At 45.5% G+C, this 20,356-nt stretch overlaps 1 protein-coding gene across 3 annotated transcripts in view; it reads right to left on the reverse strand.

Moving 5' to 3' along the window:
• Positions 1 to 20,356, reverse strand: part of LOC111243991 (zinc finger SWIM domain-containing protein 5-like) — an 88,453-nt gene that overhangs the window by 46,576 nt on the left and 21,521 nt on the right. The window contains exon 1 of one of the 3 annotated variants that reach the window (XM_086981026.1): positions 15,949 to 16,261. The exons of 1 other annotated variant lie outside the window; for it this stretch is intronic. In XM_086981026.1, coding sequence (XP_086837152.1) covers positions 15,949 to 15,982 — 34 coding nt within the window. In that variant the 5' untranslated portion in view covers positions 15,983 to 16,261. Of the gene's footprint in view, positions 1 to 13,229; positions 13,745 to 15,948; positions 16,262 to 20,356 lie in introns of those variants that run through there. One more of the 3 variants, XM_086981025.1, reaches the window with a different exon arrangement.

Genomic DNA, 20,356 nt, shown 5'->3' on the forward strand with positions numbered 1-20,356 from the left:
GATGATACACGGAATCCCTATATTTTTCGTTTATGCTGATTAAGAGATAGTAGTTTTTCGAAAGTGCATTGTATTTTTATCGCGCAGCAATCCTACTGTTCAACGCAACTGTGAGTGGCAACAGCTAGAGTTTTCATGAGGGTAATTTATCTTCGTTAGACAGAGGTTCCCAGCCAACCACGTTTTCAAAGCCAATCAGTGTCCCTCGATAGAATGGAGACGACCCAAGCCAAGCCTCCTTACAAGCAGCGGCTATTGATTGTACAGGACACGTTATATTAGACATACGAAGTCCGTTGTACGAATGTGGACATCACCTCTCTGCCTCCCATCTTTCAAGCGCTTTTAAGTAACAAGCGCATATTATAGTATCCTTATAGATGTGTATAATGTTACTGAATATTTATGTATACTTACATAGGGCTATTCACGCCTACGTTCGAGTACATGTGAATCCAGGCACATGTTCACATTTTGTTCCATTTTGTTGATTCGCTAACGTGGACGCGTTGTCTCCACATATACAAAACACACCCCTGTCTCCGAGAAATCGTGGTAACGGATCTACCTTTAGCCAGATTTGCGGTAATGCCCTAGCTGGTAATAGAAGGACATTGACCTTTTGAATTACGACCTTGACACAGTTGCCAACAGGGACTCGACTGTATGGCGGAAGCGTGCAGCCGTCGCGATGGTCTCCCCCACGACGGGAGCAGACGATTACATAGACGACGCTCGGGCGGGAAACACCCAGTCTGGTTGCTCAGTTTCTCCCGTTCTTTGCCCCATCTAAATTCCCCCCACTCGGCCCCACCCCCGCACTATCACCCCCTGCACAACTACGAAGCGGCAGTGGCAAGACTGGAAGTGGTGGCGGTAGTGGCGGATATTCTACGAAGCCAGCGACAGTGCGAAGCATCGCCTTGCTTCTCGTACGCAGTGAAGCCACTCCGGTGTTTGGAAGAGGGCGCCTCTTTCGGAGGAAGGGACCCACGTTGGGTTAGATCCTGGAGTTTGAGGCAGACAACGCCCCCTACAGGTTCCCTTCTCATCCCCCACCGGTAAGTTGGGCGAGTTCCCATCCAACTTGGTGAGCCTCCGGCCGAGCGAACGACTAGCAGTGATGGGTGAGTCCCTGCTAAACGAACGGAGTGCTGCTCTGGCGGCGGTAGCAGAAGCAGCAGCTAAGAGAGCTTCGGCTCTGTTCGTTCGTTCTTTGGACTTCTGTCGCTGCCTCAGCGCCACTCACCGCTTACGCCGCTGTCACCGCTTCCTTCTCCAAGAGACAGCACAGCAAGTGTCAACGAGGGAGGGGATCATCGGGCGGTACAGAGCCGCCCGGTTGGTCGGTCCGCGATATAGCAACGTTCTTAAGGAAAAAGAATCAGGTTCTGCTGGGTAGGCTCTAAGCTGTACGTTGAAGCCAGCAAGCAGAGCCGCTGACGCTCCTGCTTACCACTACTGCTCCTACGCCTCAGACCCAGCTCAGCAGCACTGGCAGCGCAAGCGGCGGCGACAGCAGCCTGTCCGTGGCAAAGGTTCAAGATGGGACAACGTGGAAGGTCGTACAGTTAGCGAAGATAGCTGAGCCTTGCGGAACTGCCATGATCCAAGACCCGCAGACCTTATCCCTGCTATAGTCGGCTAGGATCAAGGGGAAGGAAAGCGAACGACGTTGCGAGGGTACAGATCAGCCAAAACGTAGGGCTTGGGTAACAACGACAAACAAGGGAAAGCTACCCTTGCTCCGTCTCGTGGAAATAGGATGAAGGTATATCCCCCTTCGATATGGTGTTTCGCTTCTTATTCTCACTGCCGCTGATCTGCTACCACCACTGCCGGCCAAATCCCAACGAACATTCCTTTTTTTCTCTTACCAACGCACGAGATAGATATCTTTACCGTTATTGTGAGGCTGGATGGCATCTCAGCGATAGTGCTAAAAACTGACTAGGCAAATGAATGAAGTCAAAACTTACTACCGATACGTAAATGTGTTATTGCATAATTAGGCCCGAGGATGCGTATGAATAAACTAATAGCTATTGGTATTGTGTTTAGCAGTCTAATAGATTCTCGTTTAAACTTCCGCGGACAATTTCCGTGACTCTTCTCAAAACGCTTTAACTTGAAAAGGATACTCGCAAAACATGACAGTCCCGTGGGGGCATAGGCCAATGAAGGTGTAGAGGTTGATATGCCAACTAGCGAGGAGTAATGGGGAAGGGTCGTACAGCCCAGTGGGCGAATATATAGAAAAGATAGGTCTATCGAAACAGGCTGCAAGGCTACAACGGATGCGGCTTTGGGTAGGGAAAAACAACAACTCGGCTGGCGATTTATCTTACCAAAAAAATTCCTCGCCCGTACTATAAGTCCCAATAAGAGTAGCATCGCCCGTCACAACGTCGACAAGACGACTGGCAGGAAGTAACGCAAGAAGCCGTTAACAAAAGCAGTAACAGTGGTAACGAGGTAAGTCTAAAAGAAGTACGAGCTTCTTAAGGCTCGTGAAGTGGAAGGACAACCACAGCGGCGGTTGCTATAACGGTAGAGCAGTGCCATCTCTAGATGAAGCCGTGACATCCTGGCGCATCGCCGACCCCCGATGATTGTGTCCTTCACATAGACCGGCAACAGACACAGGGTGAGGCAAAGTGAAGATGCCCAGACCACCGCCATGGCAGCTCTCAAAGCACTCAGAACGGCTTCAATTATATATAACCCTCGGTTGGCAAAAAGAGAATAAACTGAGGCAGAGGCCATTGTAATGGCGAGAAAACGACCATCAAAGCCCTGATTGAATCTAGCGTCCTCTGTCGAAAAGTATTTTGGTAACGACCTCGAAATGCAGTGTTACTTAGTTATCGAATAGGCGTTAACCCAAGACATCGCGTTTGGGCTATACAAACTTGCAAGGCTTTCTATGTCGCCGATACACGTGCACCCACCAAATAACCTCGGGGTGGTAAAGCTCAGTTTATTTTGTATTATAAATGGGCACGCGCTGGAGACGTGTCTCCTTGAATCTGAATATGTAGGCTTCTAAATCAGTTTCACGACACAAGTCACCTGCCACACGTCTTTCGACGTTAGGCACAAGATCGATGTGCAACGAATAGTGAAACAATTACTTTCAGGCTTAACAAATGTCAATTGGATTGAACTGACCTATTGATGGGCCGACCGTCTATAGAGCGTCACGAACCGCATGTTTGTAATGGCAATCTCAATCTTGCAAAATAACATGCTTGCTCACCTCACGAAGCGTATTCGAGCCACACTCTAGGCCTATTTAGGGTTACGCGAAGAAGCACGCGAGCGTTACGTCCGCAACGGGCTGTTACCGAAGTACGAATATTTTAATCTGCCAATTGGTCTCTGCAGCCGATCGACACTTGATTGCGTTTGGAAATTAGTAACAAGCCAATCAGTTGCTAAAAGGTAAACGTGCTTCAGGCTTCAGCAGTGTTATTTGCTGTTGCAGGGCTCTATCCAATGTCCTTTCAGCTGAATTCGTAATCTATGTATTCAACTATTCCGCCAACACGACCTCGCTTTACTAAGGTTTCGGCGAAATCTTTCTCACTGCGCGAATTGTTTCGGATCGTTAACACATTTGGCTACTTCAGAGAGAAAAAAAGGCCCGTACCGTATATCCATTTCAGCGTAGTTAAAAATGTATCTCCGTTCCGAATCAATTGAGTTAAATGAATAATAACAATTTGAGCGATTATCTCCTTGCTGGTGTTGATCAATTACCACCGGTAGCGTTAAACAATAGGAGCTGCTACTGCTGCGGAACCCTTCAGGGACGGGCTCCGAATGGTCTTGGTTAGCAAGTGGCCTTTCTTGCACCTGAACTTGACCTCCTTCCATTCAAACAGAAAACATGACTATATCGTCGAGCTAGTACCATATTCGCATACAGACAGACAAGCGCATATGTGAAGAGGCAAGGCAAGACGGTGTGGGAGCTAATGCTTCATTTGCAACACGCAGCACCCCCAATGGATCCAGTCATTACCACCATCAGCAGCAAACAGCAGCGATAGTGACCGGCCAACGTAATTGCGGAAACAGTCAACAACACGTTGACGCTTCACACAGCAGAATCCCTGACGACTGTAACAGTGATTCTAGCTCTTGAACAGCACCATTACGGCGGTGGCACAGTGGACAGTCATAGTGTAATCACTAGCAATGATAACAAAGCTCTACAACGAGCGGAATATTCACAACGACACAACTGGCCACCAAACGACGCCGCTTCAGAGCGAAAACTCACGCCTTGACATTAGTCCTGGAAACGTTAAGTTCGTATTGTGAGGTCATTCAATGATGAGGGGCGATTGCTGAGGGATGATGAGATAAAATACAACTGGCCATTTTGCATCCGGTTCTTGAAGGCTGAAACAGCCAGGAAAAGGTACGGATCGCGCGATTGCTGTTCACTACTTGAGAATATCACGCGCGCGATAATGCAAAATAGATAAATTTGCAATATGTCGATATGTATCTGTGAAGTGAAACGAGCCCACATGAAGAAGCTTCACGCCACTAAGTGAATATACCTTAAAGTAGTGCGATTTTGTTGGGAAAGCGAGACTGCTTGTTTGCCCACCGAAACCCATTCAGCGATTTGGCAGGTTGGCCGGGCTATGCAGAACGGTCAACTGTTACATGACAGCGTGAACGAGTCGGATATGTAGACATACGTTTGACCCAACCTGCGACAGGAGTCTACAAGGTATAGTCGACGAAATAATATCCCGCATAACTGTTCAGGTCTGATATCGCCCCACGTCTTCTGCCCATTTGGTGTTTCTATACGCAAAACGAGAGATGCCGGTCACCATCATCGAAACCAGACGGCAAACAAACTTACATTTTCTATTCAACACCGTCGTACAGCAACATCTAATCAACTGGCTAGCAAATATCGTGACTAGCTGGCCTGCTGTAGACTCCTCAGTCAAAGTTCCCAGAAACCGCCAACATCAATGACGGTTTTGATGATGAAGAGACGCCCCTTAACGCTGTTATAGGCCCGTTCGGCCCGGTACTTTTTAAAGAACCCCGATACGCAGACTTCAATATTTATATAATGTTTTGTAATAGCAGCATGGCCGCTGCGAGAAATTCGCGGCGGCAGTAACGGCGGGGTCTGCGGCGGGTTATGGCACAAACGACGCGGATGGCAATGGCATTGCGCGTACGAACAGACGAATGGAAGGACTCGGCGGATTTTGAACGAACAAACGACCCCCACCAATAGACCACGCGCGTGCGTGCGTTCTGCCGGCGACGGATCGACCGACTAACTGACTGGATTTAAATAGAATCTAAGTAGAGCCAATGATACTGGCCAGCTGCTGGTGTATTCTGGCGTCTGCGATGACACAGAAGCGGGCGCGGCGTACATAGAGCAGTGCGACGAGGACGGTGACTTTCTTTCTTCCCCAAAAAACGGCAACTACTATACAACGACTACGACGCCGACGGCTAGAACAGTAACGGGATAGTAAGTAGCATATTGCAGTAACAGCGTAGTGACGGCAACGGCGGATCAATCGAAAGGGCGAAAGTATGCAGTTTGTAAAGGTACATAAGCCCCCACTGCTGCTCCCTCAACACTGAAACGATCTATTATTATATTTGGTTATGGCCATCACGGCGGTAATGGCGATGGCCGTGATCATGATGATGAGCGTGATTTTTTACTGTCATACGTACACGCTGATGATTGGCCCAGTGATCCCGAGCTTATTCAATATTAAAATTTGCGATAAGTACACGTTATCTCCATCACTGACTACTATGGCGGCACGTTTTGCGACTCGCGGTCGATCTGTCATATTTATTTTAGAGTATCTAAAAATTCGATGGTCTTAAATGTGCTTTTAATAGGACATTCTAATTGTGACGTTCTGAGAACGCCCTAGTAGCTTTTGGGCTGTCTCGAATCAAACCATTGTTCGTTAACTGAATTACCTTTTTGAATTATCGAAATTTATCTTTTTTTTTTTTTCTATTAATCGTTAACTTTCGTTTGAAAGTTTGAAATTTTGCGCACCGATGATTTTCGATACGGAAAGATTTCTTCGGAAGCCTCTTCATTATCATTTGTGTAAACATTCCACTTTCCTCTATGCTGGACAGAGTTCTTGTTAAGGTAAGTCAATGGCAAAATTTGCTGTTCGTCCAGATTGGCTTTAGTAGCCTCCGCTAAAAAAAAAATGGCGGACACGAACGTCGTCTGCTACCCGTCTTTCGAGCACCCGTAGTCCGTCTGACAGCTAACAGTTCGTGCGTAAATTATTCATTCTTCTGCCTGCAATTGATACTCTTTAAGAGACACTTGACCGAATGGAACACATTAAGGCGTATCTTAAAACAGGCGGGTCATGCTGTGATGTAACATCTTCATCTATGTGGTCGATGAAGAAAACCAAATTCTAAAATCATCTAATCGTATTTAGAATACAGACCTCTTCCTTTCCAGTGTCTACTATTTAATTTTAGTTATTCAGACCTGCGAGCAACGTCACGTGTTACTTATTTACGCTTTAATTATTCGACCTAGCTCACTGGCCATGTTACTTGCCGAGCAGAAGTAACAGATAGTTTGAAACGATAGCAGTGACCTTGTTAGGCTCCTAAGCCTCGCAGCTGTGAGGATTTGTAAGGCCTAAACGGACGTAAAAAGCCACCTATTTATAACAATCGTCACATATCGACCCACCACTGCCACCGCTTGCTAGCTTCAGAGCAGACGATAATAAATTAAGTCAGCTCAGAGTCAACTCACAGGGACCTGGTGTTTTCGGCGAACCTTTGGTGCCAGTCACTAGTCCCTTACACATAATTTGGTTTTCCATTATACACTGCGACAAAACACTTACCAGGAAGTAGATCGAAGGATAAGAACACCCTCGAATATATAGAATATAAACGCAAATTAGGTTTAATTTTCAGCTTCGTGCCACCCTAATACAGTTTTCTATCCCTATGTCTAAGTCGGCACGATTACTTATATATAAATTTAGTGTTCGTACAATCAACGTTATGTTAGTATGTAGCCACATTTTCCGGGGATGATTAACTCGATTGCTAGAGTGCAATTTCTACCACCTTGAGCAGTACCGTAAAAAAAAAGAAAAAGAACAAATAATCCACTAACGATTTTAGAACAGAAAAGCTCTCAAGCTGTATCTATCTCGTTGAGCCGTTAGTCATTCGTGGGTACCCGCCATTTGCCCCCACCGGTAGGCGCAACTGCGATCATCATGAACAATAGATCTCCTAATCTCCTATCAATCGATATTCTACAACAAATTAGTAAATGCTTAAAAGAATAACCTACTGCACATAGCAGCACGAGCTTTTTAAGTATACGGACAGTTAATTATCCGAAAGTAATGTGTAATTCCCATACAGAACAGCCCTTGCCGCACCCTTGACGCTAACAAATGTTTAAAGCAAGCCCACATAGCCTAAGGACAATTTCTGAAGGCCTTCAGCGTATTTAGGGCAGGGGATACACTAGGGATACTTTCGAGTCAATCGATACATTGAGTCGATTCAAACTTGACTCCCGATTTAGTTCTGGAGCGTTTCTTTAGTTCTAATCTATAAAATAGTGCTTGTGACTACTGAAGGCGGAGCTATGGGGAGATATGTTCTGCGCGAGGGAGACGCATTAGAGGGTCGACCTTCATTTACAGTGTTTAACCTTGCTTTGATTGTACATCTATTTAAGCACACGTACATCTACCCTACGGACGGACACAACTTTCGCACAACTACCGGCAAGTTAATTTACAATAAAAAAAAAAGTCAAGAGAAACGTGTTTTTCTTCACGTTCGATGTAAGCATTTTCTCCACTTCTTCTTTTTTTAACTTTTTTCAAGGCTTCTGGGAGCGGCTACAGAACAGTATTCAAGTGAATAGAATTGGCTAGACCATTAGCGTATTCTCGCTTTGATGGTCGGTGCTCGCTGCTGATTTTTTCCGGAACAGGTTAACGCAGTCGACGACAGCGTCGTTCCGCTTTGCCATAACAACAACGATCAGCCGCTTAACCGCAACGGACTGCCATCATCTCATCCCTTGGTTCGCTATATTACAAGGAAAGTCTTCGCCACCCTCGGCGCCGTTCGTCTACCGAACGAGGACAAACTTACCCTTATTATTTTTACGGTGTTATACGCGCTATGGTGCTTCACGGCGACGGCAGTGGCAACAGCGTCAGCGACCAGTTCAGAAGGCGTTTCAAGGGCCTTAACCTTGCCAAATGCCTAACAGACGCTGCGCTGTAGAACCAGTGCTGACGTCGTGGCTGCCGGTAGATGGACGCGCGTCCGGTGGTGAAAACGCGCATGTACAGTAAACTGCATAAAGGCATACCGCATGCAATGCGACGACTTCGTCAGCACGATGTGCCGTTCAATGCCAACGCGATCACCGTAACGTACCACGATTCATTGTGAACAGCGCTCAGGATCACCAGCAGCTGATAGACATATTTTTCCGAGTTAAAGCTAAAAATGATTATTATATTACACTCGTTAACCATCTATGGTAGGTGAATAGCATTTTTCTGACTGTTTTTGCAATGCAAGCTAAGCCCAAAAGGAGATCATCGGAGAATGGAGGAGATGAGGAACAGATGATGAGACACGAAAGTGAGATAAGGCGTAGTTCTAATAGCCCGCCATTATCTATATCGCTCTTTCGTTTTTGGCAGTAATCCAGCAGCAGCAGCAGCAGCAGCAGCAGCAGCAGTGGTAACGGTGGCGGCTATTTACCGTCTGCCTATTTCGACGATGTGTAATTGCCACTGGGTTGATTGCTGTTCGACCTTTTCATATAAGCACTTCGCTAGCACCCCGTCGAAAAAGTGCCTCGGAAAACTATGGATATGAACCACCTCTTATCAACGACAATCATCTCCAGCAGCCTAAACGGAAAATGTACTGTCTGTATTGTGGCTATGCGTTTAGCCAGATGCAGTGTTCTCATGTGGGGGGGTTGTTGAGAGGTAATTTTTTTCAAGTGGCGTAAAGTGGTGAACGTCTGGAGAGGCTGCCCTAGTCCCTGGACCGCATTAGTGACGTCGATTACCGCATGCAGCATCTGCCGAAAGTTTTTTCATTAGTGACCCGCTTGACGGCTGAAGGAGTTCCATTCTCAGACCCTGAGATTCAGAGTCAGACTCTGACTCTGAATCGGTTAGATGTCGCTTGCGCCACCAGTTCATAATGGCCGCGGAAGCGGTGCGTAACAGCTACACATGTTGAACTGATCTGAAACATCAACGTCATTCGGCTATGTGTGTCTACCCTGTTCATATGTAGAAATAGTATACGTTTATTCGTTCAGCCATTGCAGATGCTCATGCATCGTCAAACACTGAAGCGTCTTAACGATCGAAACCGCTGTGCGAGTGTGTATGTAGACACCGATTCGGGCGGTGCTCAAGTCTTCAAGGTAGAAGCGTCGAACCGATCCTTGAGCAGCAGCTGTAAAGCCAAAGTCTCCGAAGAATTAATGCAGAAGAAAGAAATGCAAAACCAGCGATAGAGGCAACAAGTATAGTAACAGATGCGCTCCATCTTTGTCGTCATCAATCGCAAAGCGTCACATCGGCTCGTTTCAACAACGACAGCACGAAACCTTGAGTACTTCTGGAACTATTTTGACGATCCGTTGTTGTGTAACTATTCACCTCACTATAGCGCAGCGCGACTTCTCAGCAAGAACAGCAGCTGTCGATATTTTCCTTTTTCACTATTTAACAATATTCGAAAGTCCACAAAGCGGCACAAATGGTTCGTGAAGATCACTCACTCAGGGAAGAAGTAAACTTGACGTCTTCTTCACAGATGCCATTCAAGTAACAGTAAATATTTAGGCGTAAGCATTCTCAAGTGAAACTTATAGTGTGTTTGAAGACACTAAGTGAATTCACCAAATATTTAAAATGCTAGAACGTCAGCATGTTATATCCATATATAGCATGTGTTGCGTATATAGCGTGGTGTCCTGATTTACCAACATAGATAATGACTGAAGATCCCTCAAGACTGTGTCTAATTATCTTACAACAAAAAAACTGTTCCAAGCAGCATCGGAATGGCAGAACACCCACTGACGTATAGAAGCGGTCAACCATTTTCCATGTTTACTCGATCATTTTTGTTGACGTCTCTACAGCTCAGCCGACTCGGTCGTTTCTTCACTGAAATCTTCTCTTCAGTTTGGCTGATGGTCGCTTGTTCCGTTCTTCCGGCCGAGCAGGCCTCAGCCATCGGCCGTCACCGTCGCGCGAACCCACCGAATTGTTTGGTCAGCCATACCAGAACTTAAACTTAGCCAGAGCAGAACCCGACGGCATCGCCGTTGACCGTGAGGAAGGCCGCCAGCACCAATCGAGCTTACGCAGTTTATTTCCGACAATACCGCGCCAGCAATAATAACCTTCCTGTTGGAAACAAGATGTGCTATCCATAGCGATGTGGCTCGCACACATTCAGACACATTCAGAAACATACAGACACATTCAGAAACACACAGACACATTCAGAAACACACAGACACATTCAGAAACGTAACAAACACATTCAGAAACGTAACAAACACATTCAGAAACGTAACAAACACATTCAGAAACGTAACAAACACATTCAGAAACGTAACAAACACATTCAGAAACATACAGAAACACATAGACATATACAGAAACATACATAGACATATACAGAAACACATAGACATATACAGAAACATACATAGATACATACAGAAACACATAGACACATACAGAAACACATAGACATATACAGAAACACATAGACATATACAGAAACACATAGACATATACAGAAACACATAGACATATACAGAAACACATAGACATATAGAGAAACACATAGACATATACAGACACATTCAGAGACACATTCAGAGACACATTCAGAGACACATTCAGAGACACATTCAGAGACACATACAGAGACACATTCAGAGACACATACAGAGACACATATCAGAGACACATACAGAGACACATACAGAGACACATACAGAGACACATACAGAGACACATACAGAGACACATACAGAGACACATACAGAGACACATACAGAGACACATACAGAGACACATACAGAGACACATACAGAGACACATACAGAGACACATACAGAGACACATACAGAGACACATACAGAGACACATACAGAGACACATTCAGAGACACATACAGAGACGCATACAAAGACACGTATACAAACATACAGCCCATAGTTGCCTACTTTTTCCGTTAATGTTCAACCAAATAAATCTGTAACCTGCTCGACGACAAACGACGAAAAGCCAAACGCGATCACTGTCCTCTAGCAGACGACTGTAGTAGTACAGCAGCCCTCGTAGACTTTAATTGCGCTTCAGTACTTACTTCCATGTCATTATCATATATATTTATTGGCTCTCAATCAAAGGTTTTAAATGCGTTTGAAACCCGCAATTGTTTCTATGCTTTTGGTAGAGTCATCGTTAATGAGTTAAGCTGTTTATCGTTCAGCTGCGCAGTTACAAATGTAATCTATTTAAGGTGTAGAACTTATACGGCCAACGATGTGACTCAAACGACGTAAACTTTGTCTCGCTTTCACTGTCTGCCTGCAAAAGCATCACTCATTATCGTTTAACCAATACCAGCGTTAGAGACGAATCCTTTAGTTTAAGGTTATTCAATGACTATTGAAAACGTTTTACTTAGGCAACAAGGCACCACATCGGAAACTGCAAAGTAGGTTTATAAAGAAAACACGTCTCGAGCTGACAATCGTTTGCTCCCGGTTACAACCCACATCTGCAAGAGAACACATTGGGCCCTCATTAAATTGACACATTTCCTCTATTGCCGTTGGTGCATATCGTCGAAGGTTTTCTTATTTGATATCGGCGTTTATTTCTTGTGCGGCTTGTCAATTTAAATTCCAAATCAAATTTAGATCTTCGACGGGCTCCTTCGTTTTTCTCGATAGTTCGCCTGTTTTTTGTGAGGATCTTCCCACGTTTCCGATCTCCATATGGCGAGTTGCTGTACTGTCGACTTCTTCGCCCTGACACACCTAAAGACAGGTATTGCCATAAACAGACCCATTTGGGACAGACACCCAGCCCAGTTCGGCGATTTGACTATATATATATACGCAGACTCTGTTGCGGAGTTCGGTGCACTGCGTTCATCGAATATAGTAGGCCCGATCACAACAGACTTTGGTAACACGTAGCTTGTCGCTTAGCGCTTGGTGCTCAATGGCCGGTACCGTCGTAAAATTAAGCCTCCTATCACAGTTCAACTAAGCGACAACCTGCTACTAATGTCATTATGACTATAGCGATTAGTAACAAAGAACGGGTCCAAGTGTTTAGGCAATGGGATATAACGTTGTTCATTGCGGCACAACAACGCCATTCCTAGTTTTCTCAAAGATAGCTAATTATAAAAGTAATAATTTTTTACGTTTAGGTGATTCTACAGACGTAACAACAAACACATCGTAGATAATATGAACCGCTTGGTTGGGTACTCTTTGCAGGAAGGTACCGTGTCTTCTCAATCATTCGACTGTGTTCACCCATAGCCAAGCGTGTACCAGGTACGGGTACACGATATTGAACTAAATTGCTGGGGCTGTTCAGCAACGTTAACGCCATCATACTACAACAGGAAACTAGTCGTAGCGTAATCGCAATAACGGAATTGAACGAAACGTAATTTTACTACGTAAATCGTAGGTATTGTCGCAGTGCCACGCCAGGCCATGCGTGTTCGCATAGCTTCGCCTTTCGACCACTAAGAGGTTACCTACCTTTTCCTCGTTGCCTGCCCATTGCGCCGCACAAAAACACATTCGGCATGATCACAGCCACTTTCAATTCCTTACAATTGTCGATTACATCTTATGATCACAGGAGTCAAGTACTTACCTGCAAAAATAGACAGAAAATCATATAAATATATTGATTATAAATACGAAAATGACCAATTTATATATATGTACTGAAGGTTAAAAAAAGTACAATTATCTACAATTAGCGACATATACGTGAATACGTGTACATATAAGCGAAGAAGTGCCACCGCACACAACTACAATAAACTCCAACGCAAAAACGAATGCACCCCCAGAACAGAAAGTGACCAGTGAATACCAAAAAACATATTTCGGTCCGTGATTCGTTCTAACTTGGGACCTCTAGGAAGATTCACCATGTCCTGTCTATCCTCATTGAGGGGAAGCTGCAGTATCTGAACAGGTAGAGCTTTTAAAAAAGAACTGTACAACGTCGTCACAGCAGCACCAACGCACTCTGTCTACTTCATTGTCCTGCTTAGCTTAAACCTTTCTAAAGTTTGTGGCTTGGCCTCCTGCCCTTGTCGATCGCCCGTTAACTACTACCTTCATCTCGTCAGCGAAATTTATCAACCGCAGTAGAAATAGCATCACATCGCGCGTGCTATTCTATCCTTCTAACGCTCTAGCCGAGTTCGTAATCACGGGTCGACCGCATCTTCTCTACCCAACTGTATTGGCTAACGACGGTGGTGAATTCGTGCTTTGTGCTGGTGCATCAGCAACAATCTATTCTCGTTTCTAAACCTCTTTTCTCCATGCCATATATATAAACGATACGAGAGACGTCATTTTAGAGCGTCCGACCATCGGTATTCGTTTGGTCCGCCCGTCTGAGTGGCGGATCTAGCACGACTGCAGAAGCAGCATTAGCAACTTTCCCTGAAGAAATAGCAACAATATTAACAATATCATACGGAATAGCAGAAGAAATCGGTAGTACAACAACTATTGTTGTTGCTACTGCTGTTGTTGTTGTTGTTGTCACGTGTCGCGTTTTCGTCTGCTCTTGAAACATATTCAAGTCATTTTCTATTCGTCTTCTGTTGCTCTTCTCCAGCTAGCCCCAACGCGTGCTAGTGGACAGACTAGAGATGCTGTATCGGCTCTATGCGCGGTACTTCGCTCGCTCTCTCTCTCATCTCTCTAGCGTAAGCACAGCATCTCTCCAATCAGCTGGCGGACCGGTTGGCCGGCCAAACGATGGTGCGGAGGCAGCAGCGACTAGGCAGGCCCGTATCGCTTGCCCCTGTTGGCTATTTCATCTTGAGCGCCCGCCGTTACTGTTTGCCGCCGCCGCCGCCGCTGCTGCTGCTGTTTCTGCCGTTACCTCTAGGCAGTAACTTGGTCAGCACATGAGGTACACAGACAGACGCAACACCTTGTACGCCAATAGCCAAGCCGATGAGGCATCGGACAACCTCTACATTTGTTGGGTCTTCAAGCAGGCTTCTTCAGCAGCAGTAAGATTGTGTGTAAGTCTCTACGTCTGTGTGATGGCTCTGACCGACGGCTGTTGGTCTGATCCTTTGGAGCTGATTGCATTAAAGCGCTGGCACAGAGAAAGTTGGCGAATTTCGCTGCTGTTGCTTTATCTATTGTAGATGTTGCATCCGTTGCTTACGACTGGCCTGTCCCCAAAAGCTTCGGTGGCTTCGGTTACTAATACACAAGTGCATACATGGAGAAGTGGCACACAAACTGAGGTAGGCAGCGGCCTGGCAGATAGACACGCAGATATTCAGTCGAAGCTCACAGCGCTCGACTTCAAAGCATCGCTCACGTTCGCCTGCTGGCGCATAAATAGAACCACCATACCATTACATACACTCATAAGCCGGGGTCGTCGTTGATCTGGTCTTCATGATCACTTCTACATCGACTTGTCTAGTTACGTAGCTGTTGGTCGTCCAGTAAAATGGAAAGCGGCATGGAGCGGCAGTATGTGCAGACAGCCACAGCAACGCTAGCTAGGCATGAAAGCCTATTTTTTGTTGTTATAATTTGTTGTCGAGCGTACAGGCGGCGTCGGTTCTGTACGGTCAAGACTATTTACCGCACTGGGGACAGACCGACATTGCATTGCCGCTTGATATACAGAAATAGACGCTAATATTCCTATTACGGCTGCAAAATTGCTCTTAAAGCTTTTGCTCTGATGCTGATTGCGCAAAAACGATCTCTCAGTTAGGTTTCAACTATGGCCTGAGGGGCAGACGGACGCGTGATCGGCAATAGCGGCAACAACTTCCCTTCTAGACTTTCCTGTAAAATGGTGTTTTCATCCCTTTTACCTTATTTTTCGACCTACTGCTGTCCTTATAACTACTGCTTCTGTTGCGGTAGCAGCAACACGTTTCACAAGAATTACAACTAGACACAGACACACACATATACAAACTCGTAGTCGTATATGCAGCCATCAAGTAAGGGCAGCGCCACGAGACGAGAATAGGGCTGAGAATTCGACTGGGCACAAGGCCAAATGTACATTCATATAGAACCACCGTATGGTTATTTTTCTTGAAATCAAACTAGACTATTGAACTGGCTCTCGAAGCTTATATTTTCAGGCCGCCACAGACCATCGTTTCTTGCTAGTAGGAGTCAGATTGTAACCACTTAACAGGTGTTGTAAATTATTGACGGATTTGCTATGAGTGCGTCACAAAATGTATCTATTCGATGTAGCAACAGTGCGTTCGTCACTGGGAAACCGATGATGTAACGTTCTACAGTAACAAAAGTTATCTATGCTGTTCTATAAATAATTTACAAAAGTTATAGAGGGCTTACTAATTAGTAAATAGCACTGCCTAAATAATGCTACCAAAGCTTTATTCGTGCGGCTCTAATCCTGTATTATCATGACTATTATTATTTCTATTCATTTCGAAACAAATTGTTAAGCTGAGTTGAAGTGTGCTGAAATACGCTAAGATCTGACTAGTTGACTGCGCAACTACCATTATGATGCAGTGTTGGAGAGCCGTTGGGCCCCCAGAGAAAGGACAAACCGATTGATGGTCGGTCGGACGAACGGACGGGCATATAGACAGGCTGACGGATTGGCCAACTACGACAGCAGCAGAAACAGATCGTGATCGTTTATCCAATCTCGGTCGATCGAACACACGGCAAAACCGGAGATGAATGTCGGACTAAACATCGTCATCATCATTCTCATCAACTGCAACCTCACCATCGTCACGACAGTCGCCATAAGGAATCGTCGCATAGGCTAACGCCATGTCCGACAGCAAACGTACGCGAGCAGTATCGTATAGGCACCGAAGTATCGTGTGTGGTGCGCCTGGTGTGTGTGCTAGCAGCGATGATAGGACACTAGTAAAAACGACAACAATAGAAGACAAGAAAAAAGCTTCTGAAGGTCTGCAAAAACTACCACTAGCTATCTAGTTAAAGCTATGCTTGGGGCAAACACTTTCTGACACAACGACTTTTCTACCTGTGCGTCTATGGCGATCTACGCTGATAGACTCGAAGTCACGAACCCGTTCTTATATCTCTATCCATTTCGAGTCATCCAGTGGCGATAGTAATAGCTAGATCGTCGTTAGCTAGCTAGCGGACTTCACTGGTTGTGTGTGTGCGCGTGTCTGTCGATCTATACGAAGAGTCAGTAAATCGGCCAATGAATACCAAAGCGAGCGATACTGAGCGCCGGAGTCGATAATACTTCGGCTTCTGGGACTGCTCGCTCTGCGTCTCATTATCCTTCTCCCTCGTTATTTTCGTCTTCTTTTACGAAGGAAGAAGGATACATATATACGCACACGCAAACGCACACATACACTCACACGCACTCACACACACACACACAAACACACTCATGCAGATGTCCTCAAAGAAGAAAGTAGAAGGGGAAATGGGGAAGCGTAATATCTCCTGATTGTCGGCGTGGACGACTGGCCATAGGACACCCTGATCATCAAAACGTTAGCGTGATCAAAGGGGCAGGAAAATGTTCTGTAACAGTCATCCAGCAGGAGCTATCGTATCGGGCAGTTCAGCTGCCACGTAGTGTATACCCGTCCGTATATGAGCTTGTTCCATTTTGTTTTTCTTCTTTAATGTTTTATCGTTCGTGTACGCTCCGATTTAAGACTATGCTACGCACGCAAGCTGGTCCCGATGGTGACGCCGCGGCTGATGCTGGTATCCGCAGCACTGGACATTAACGTCGCCAAACCTCTCTATTGCCATTACGATTTCAATGCGCTGAACTGAACAGGAGCTATAAGCGACAATGACTACTCGGCTGGCGGTGGTGGCGATGGTAGTGCCGGTGCTGTTAACGTTTCTGGCGTCATCAACAACACTACAAAGAATCTATCCTTTCTAGTAGTCGCTCTCCGGCAGCACTTGAACACCACGTGTGCTGACGCCATATACGAGAGATGGAGATGGCCATGCCAATATCGCCTTCGCTACGGCCATTGTCGTCGTTCACGGATTTTCAGCGGCCAGGATGTTGTGAACGGATCGTTAAGGCACGCTTGAGCTCCTTCAGCTGTTTGATATAATGCATGATAATAGTGACAGTGGTAGTAATATTTGGCCTGCTCGCTCGAACTTCGTGGACCATGTGTGTGTGCGTCTTGCCTGTAGCCTTGGTACAGCCGATAGTCTGTAATAGTGCCCGGAATAACCTAAGCAGCTGGAGTAAGACCAACAGTAGCAGAGATCATTGACATTGATCAACAGCCGTCGTCCAGTAAAAGCTCGCAGAAGTTACTCAAACGAGAGCGAAAGGTGGCCGTCGAACTTCAACCGTCCAATATATCGTAATTCGAAGTCACTGCTTTAGGTATGGGCTAGGTCAGAAACAAAATGAGTGAAGTTTAACGCGACATGCAAATCTTTTAATCATGAAAATAATAGAATCCTCTTGGGTGCGCCAAATCATCAAGGCCTGTATGCATAGCTAATTTTCTTTAGTTTCTCTTTCATGACTATGTGACAACAAGGTTTCCAGCGTGCCTACTCATTATGTGTTTCGATCAAAACAGTAGAGTATTTCCGGTAGAATATCTTAATAACGGGCGGTTCCTTACTATCAATGCATAGATGTTCTCCTTCGAGGTTTGCTCTATCGAAGCAAAAAAAGTTTACAGAAATCGTCAGAAACCTGTCCCCGGTCAGGTGACGATTCTCAGTAAATATACCACTTAGAAGCTCATTACGTAAGTAGTCTTTCTTTCTGAGCTTTTTTTTTTTCTATGAGAGAGGTAGGTCCCGGAATACTGGGCTTGGGTCCAATTCAGCGGTTGTAGGCAACAACAGCCAGAAGCCAGAGAAATAAGTAGACGTTTCGGCGCCAAACTTAAAGGACGCTCCGATAGAACTCGACTACAGTCAGCTACAGAACAATACAGAGTGGCGGAACAAGCACTCAAACCAGCCTAGCTATACGCGTCAACCAGTCATATAGTATGAGCGTAATGTCGTGCAAAAGGCAAGATTGGGCACATGGGTCGACAAAACCAAGCGAACAGAGCACTCCTATAGTGACAAAGCATTTTAAATAAGTCGCGCCGCTTGGTGGCGTCGTTTTCGATGCTTGTAATGACGACGGCCGCCGTCGGAACTGTTATGAAGACTGTAGCAGCGGCAGCAGAAACAGTCCAGGAGGTTGTTCTCTTCGGCCCACCTTCCCTTTTGGCCTGCGACGGCTTTCATCAGCGCTCCCAGCCAGCAGAAGCTGGCCGTCACCGGTAACACGCAACTGTATCGCCGTCACAAGAAGCAACCACAAAAAAGCTTCACAACTCAATTTCGCAATAAGTATATATTTTGGACTATTCAAGCTTCTTTTAGTGAGGGCACATCGGTGGACGAACTGTTGCACCGATGGCGCACGCTACGAAGATGCTCAGAGATAATGTGTGCCATCATCATCATCTCTTTCGGCTTGCGCTCAGGGAGAGGGGAGTCGACGCTACGTGTATTTGTTCAAGCTAGTTCAGCTGCAGCCAACAGCGGCAACAGTTACCCAGCAGAGTGTTGCTGAGAACAAACAAAGAATGAACACGTATCTCGCAAGCGAAAAAAACAATCTCTATAATTGCAGAACAATTTATTTTCCCCTACGTACTTACTTACCCAATCGCTTACCTACACGGCCATTTATGTTGTGCTGTTATCTAACCTTCTGCACGTCCTTCTCATCCTATCTCGTTCCAATGGCGCTCCGGTGAGCGAATATATTATTATTACATATTATCTGAAAGATAGTGTGCTAAGCACGTTTTCTCAGCTAGAGGTAAACTATAGACACCTTTGTACATACATAGTCTATGTAATCATCTTTTATATAAGTGTATGTACTGCGTTTAGATAAAGAGCACACTATGAGACTATGATGCGCTGTTCAGATAACAGTAACAACGGTGCCAATAACAGCAGCAGCTGGATTTAATAAGCACGAACATTTTCCAGGCTCGAGCAATGCTCACAACGACGGCCATCAAAAAATGGGAAGCCCTCCCCACGCCTTACCGACCCTCGATTCAAGAACTAGAACGGCGTCGTTGTTGAGCTAGTGATTGGCAATGTTCGTTTTAACACAGTGATTTGCTACGATCGGACGTCAAGCAATCGTAGTGATAATAGTGCACAGAATCAGCCAGTGGAGCCGCACTGGGCTAATGAATGAGTGCTACGAATGAAAAAGCCCACGCGAAACATCATCCAATTGACCTATTCGCTATTTTTTTTTTTGCTCCACACCAACGAACGAAGACAATGAATGCTCTTCGCGCATAGACAAGATCCATTCGGTAACTCCAGAATCTAGGAACAGGCCATTGTGCTCAAATAAGCAGTAACCGAAAATCACGTATTTCGATTGGTCGGTACTAGAAAATGGCCATCAACTACTAGAAATAATAAAGGAAAAAAAAAGCTCTAGGCGTCCAGCCTACCAGAACACTTGGGCATTTTATAATAACGCTGAGTGTCGCTAGACCAGCGAGTGAAACTCAAGTGATCCCGGCCCACCTATCTGTGTACCTATGCACCCACACGCGTCAACAAGTGCATCTAAAACGTTAACGTGTAATAACCGATATCTATAGCCATCTTGCGTTAATCTCAGCGTGTTTACAAAAAGCTTTTTTGATATCTTTTTTTGTTTCACTGACTTCGTCGGTTTGCCATTTTCAGCTCTTCGTGATCTGAGGAAAGGAAGCGGTCCATATTCTTAGTATTATCGTCGTCGTAATCATTATTATTTGATTCGCTGTTTCGTCTGTGTGTCACTACTACGTGAGCGTGTCTGCTCGTTTCCTTTACAATTCCAGCGATCAGCGTGGGGCATCCAGTGCCGCCATAATGGTGGAGTAATCACGTCAGCACACTGTTAATATAGATCAAAATTAAGCGTATTTTTTGCAGATTAGC

This window comes from Varroa destructor, unplaced genomic scaffold (genome assembly GCF_002443255.2).
Source record: "Varroa destructor unplaced genomic scaffold, Vdes_3.0 BEIS01000002.1, whole genome shotgun sequence".
In the NCBI taxonomy this organism is placed as follows: domain Eukaryota; kingdom Metazoa; phylum Arthropoda; class Arachnida; order Mesostigmata; family Varroidae; genus Varroa; species Varroa destructor.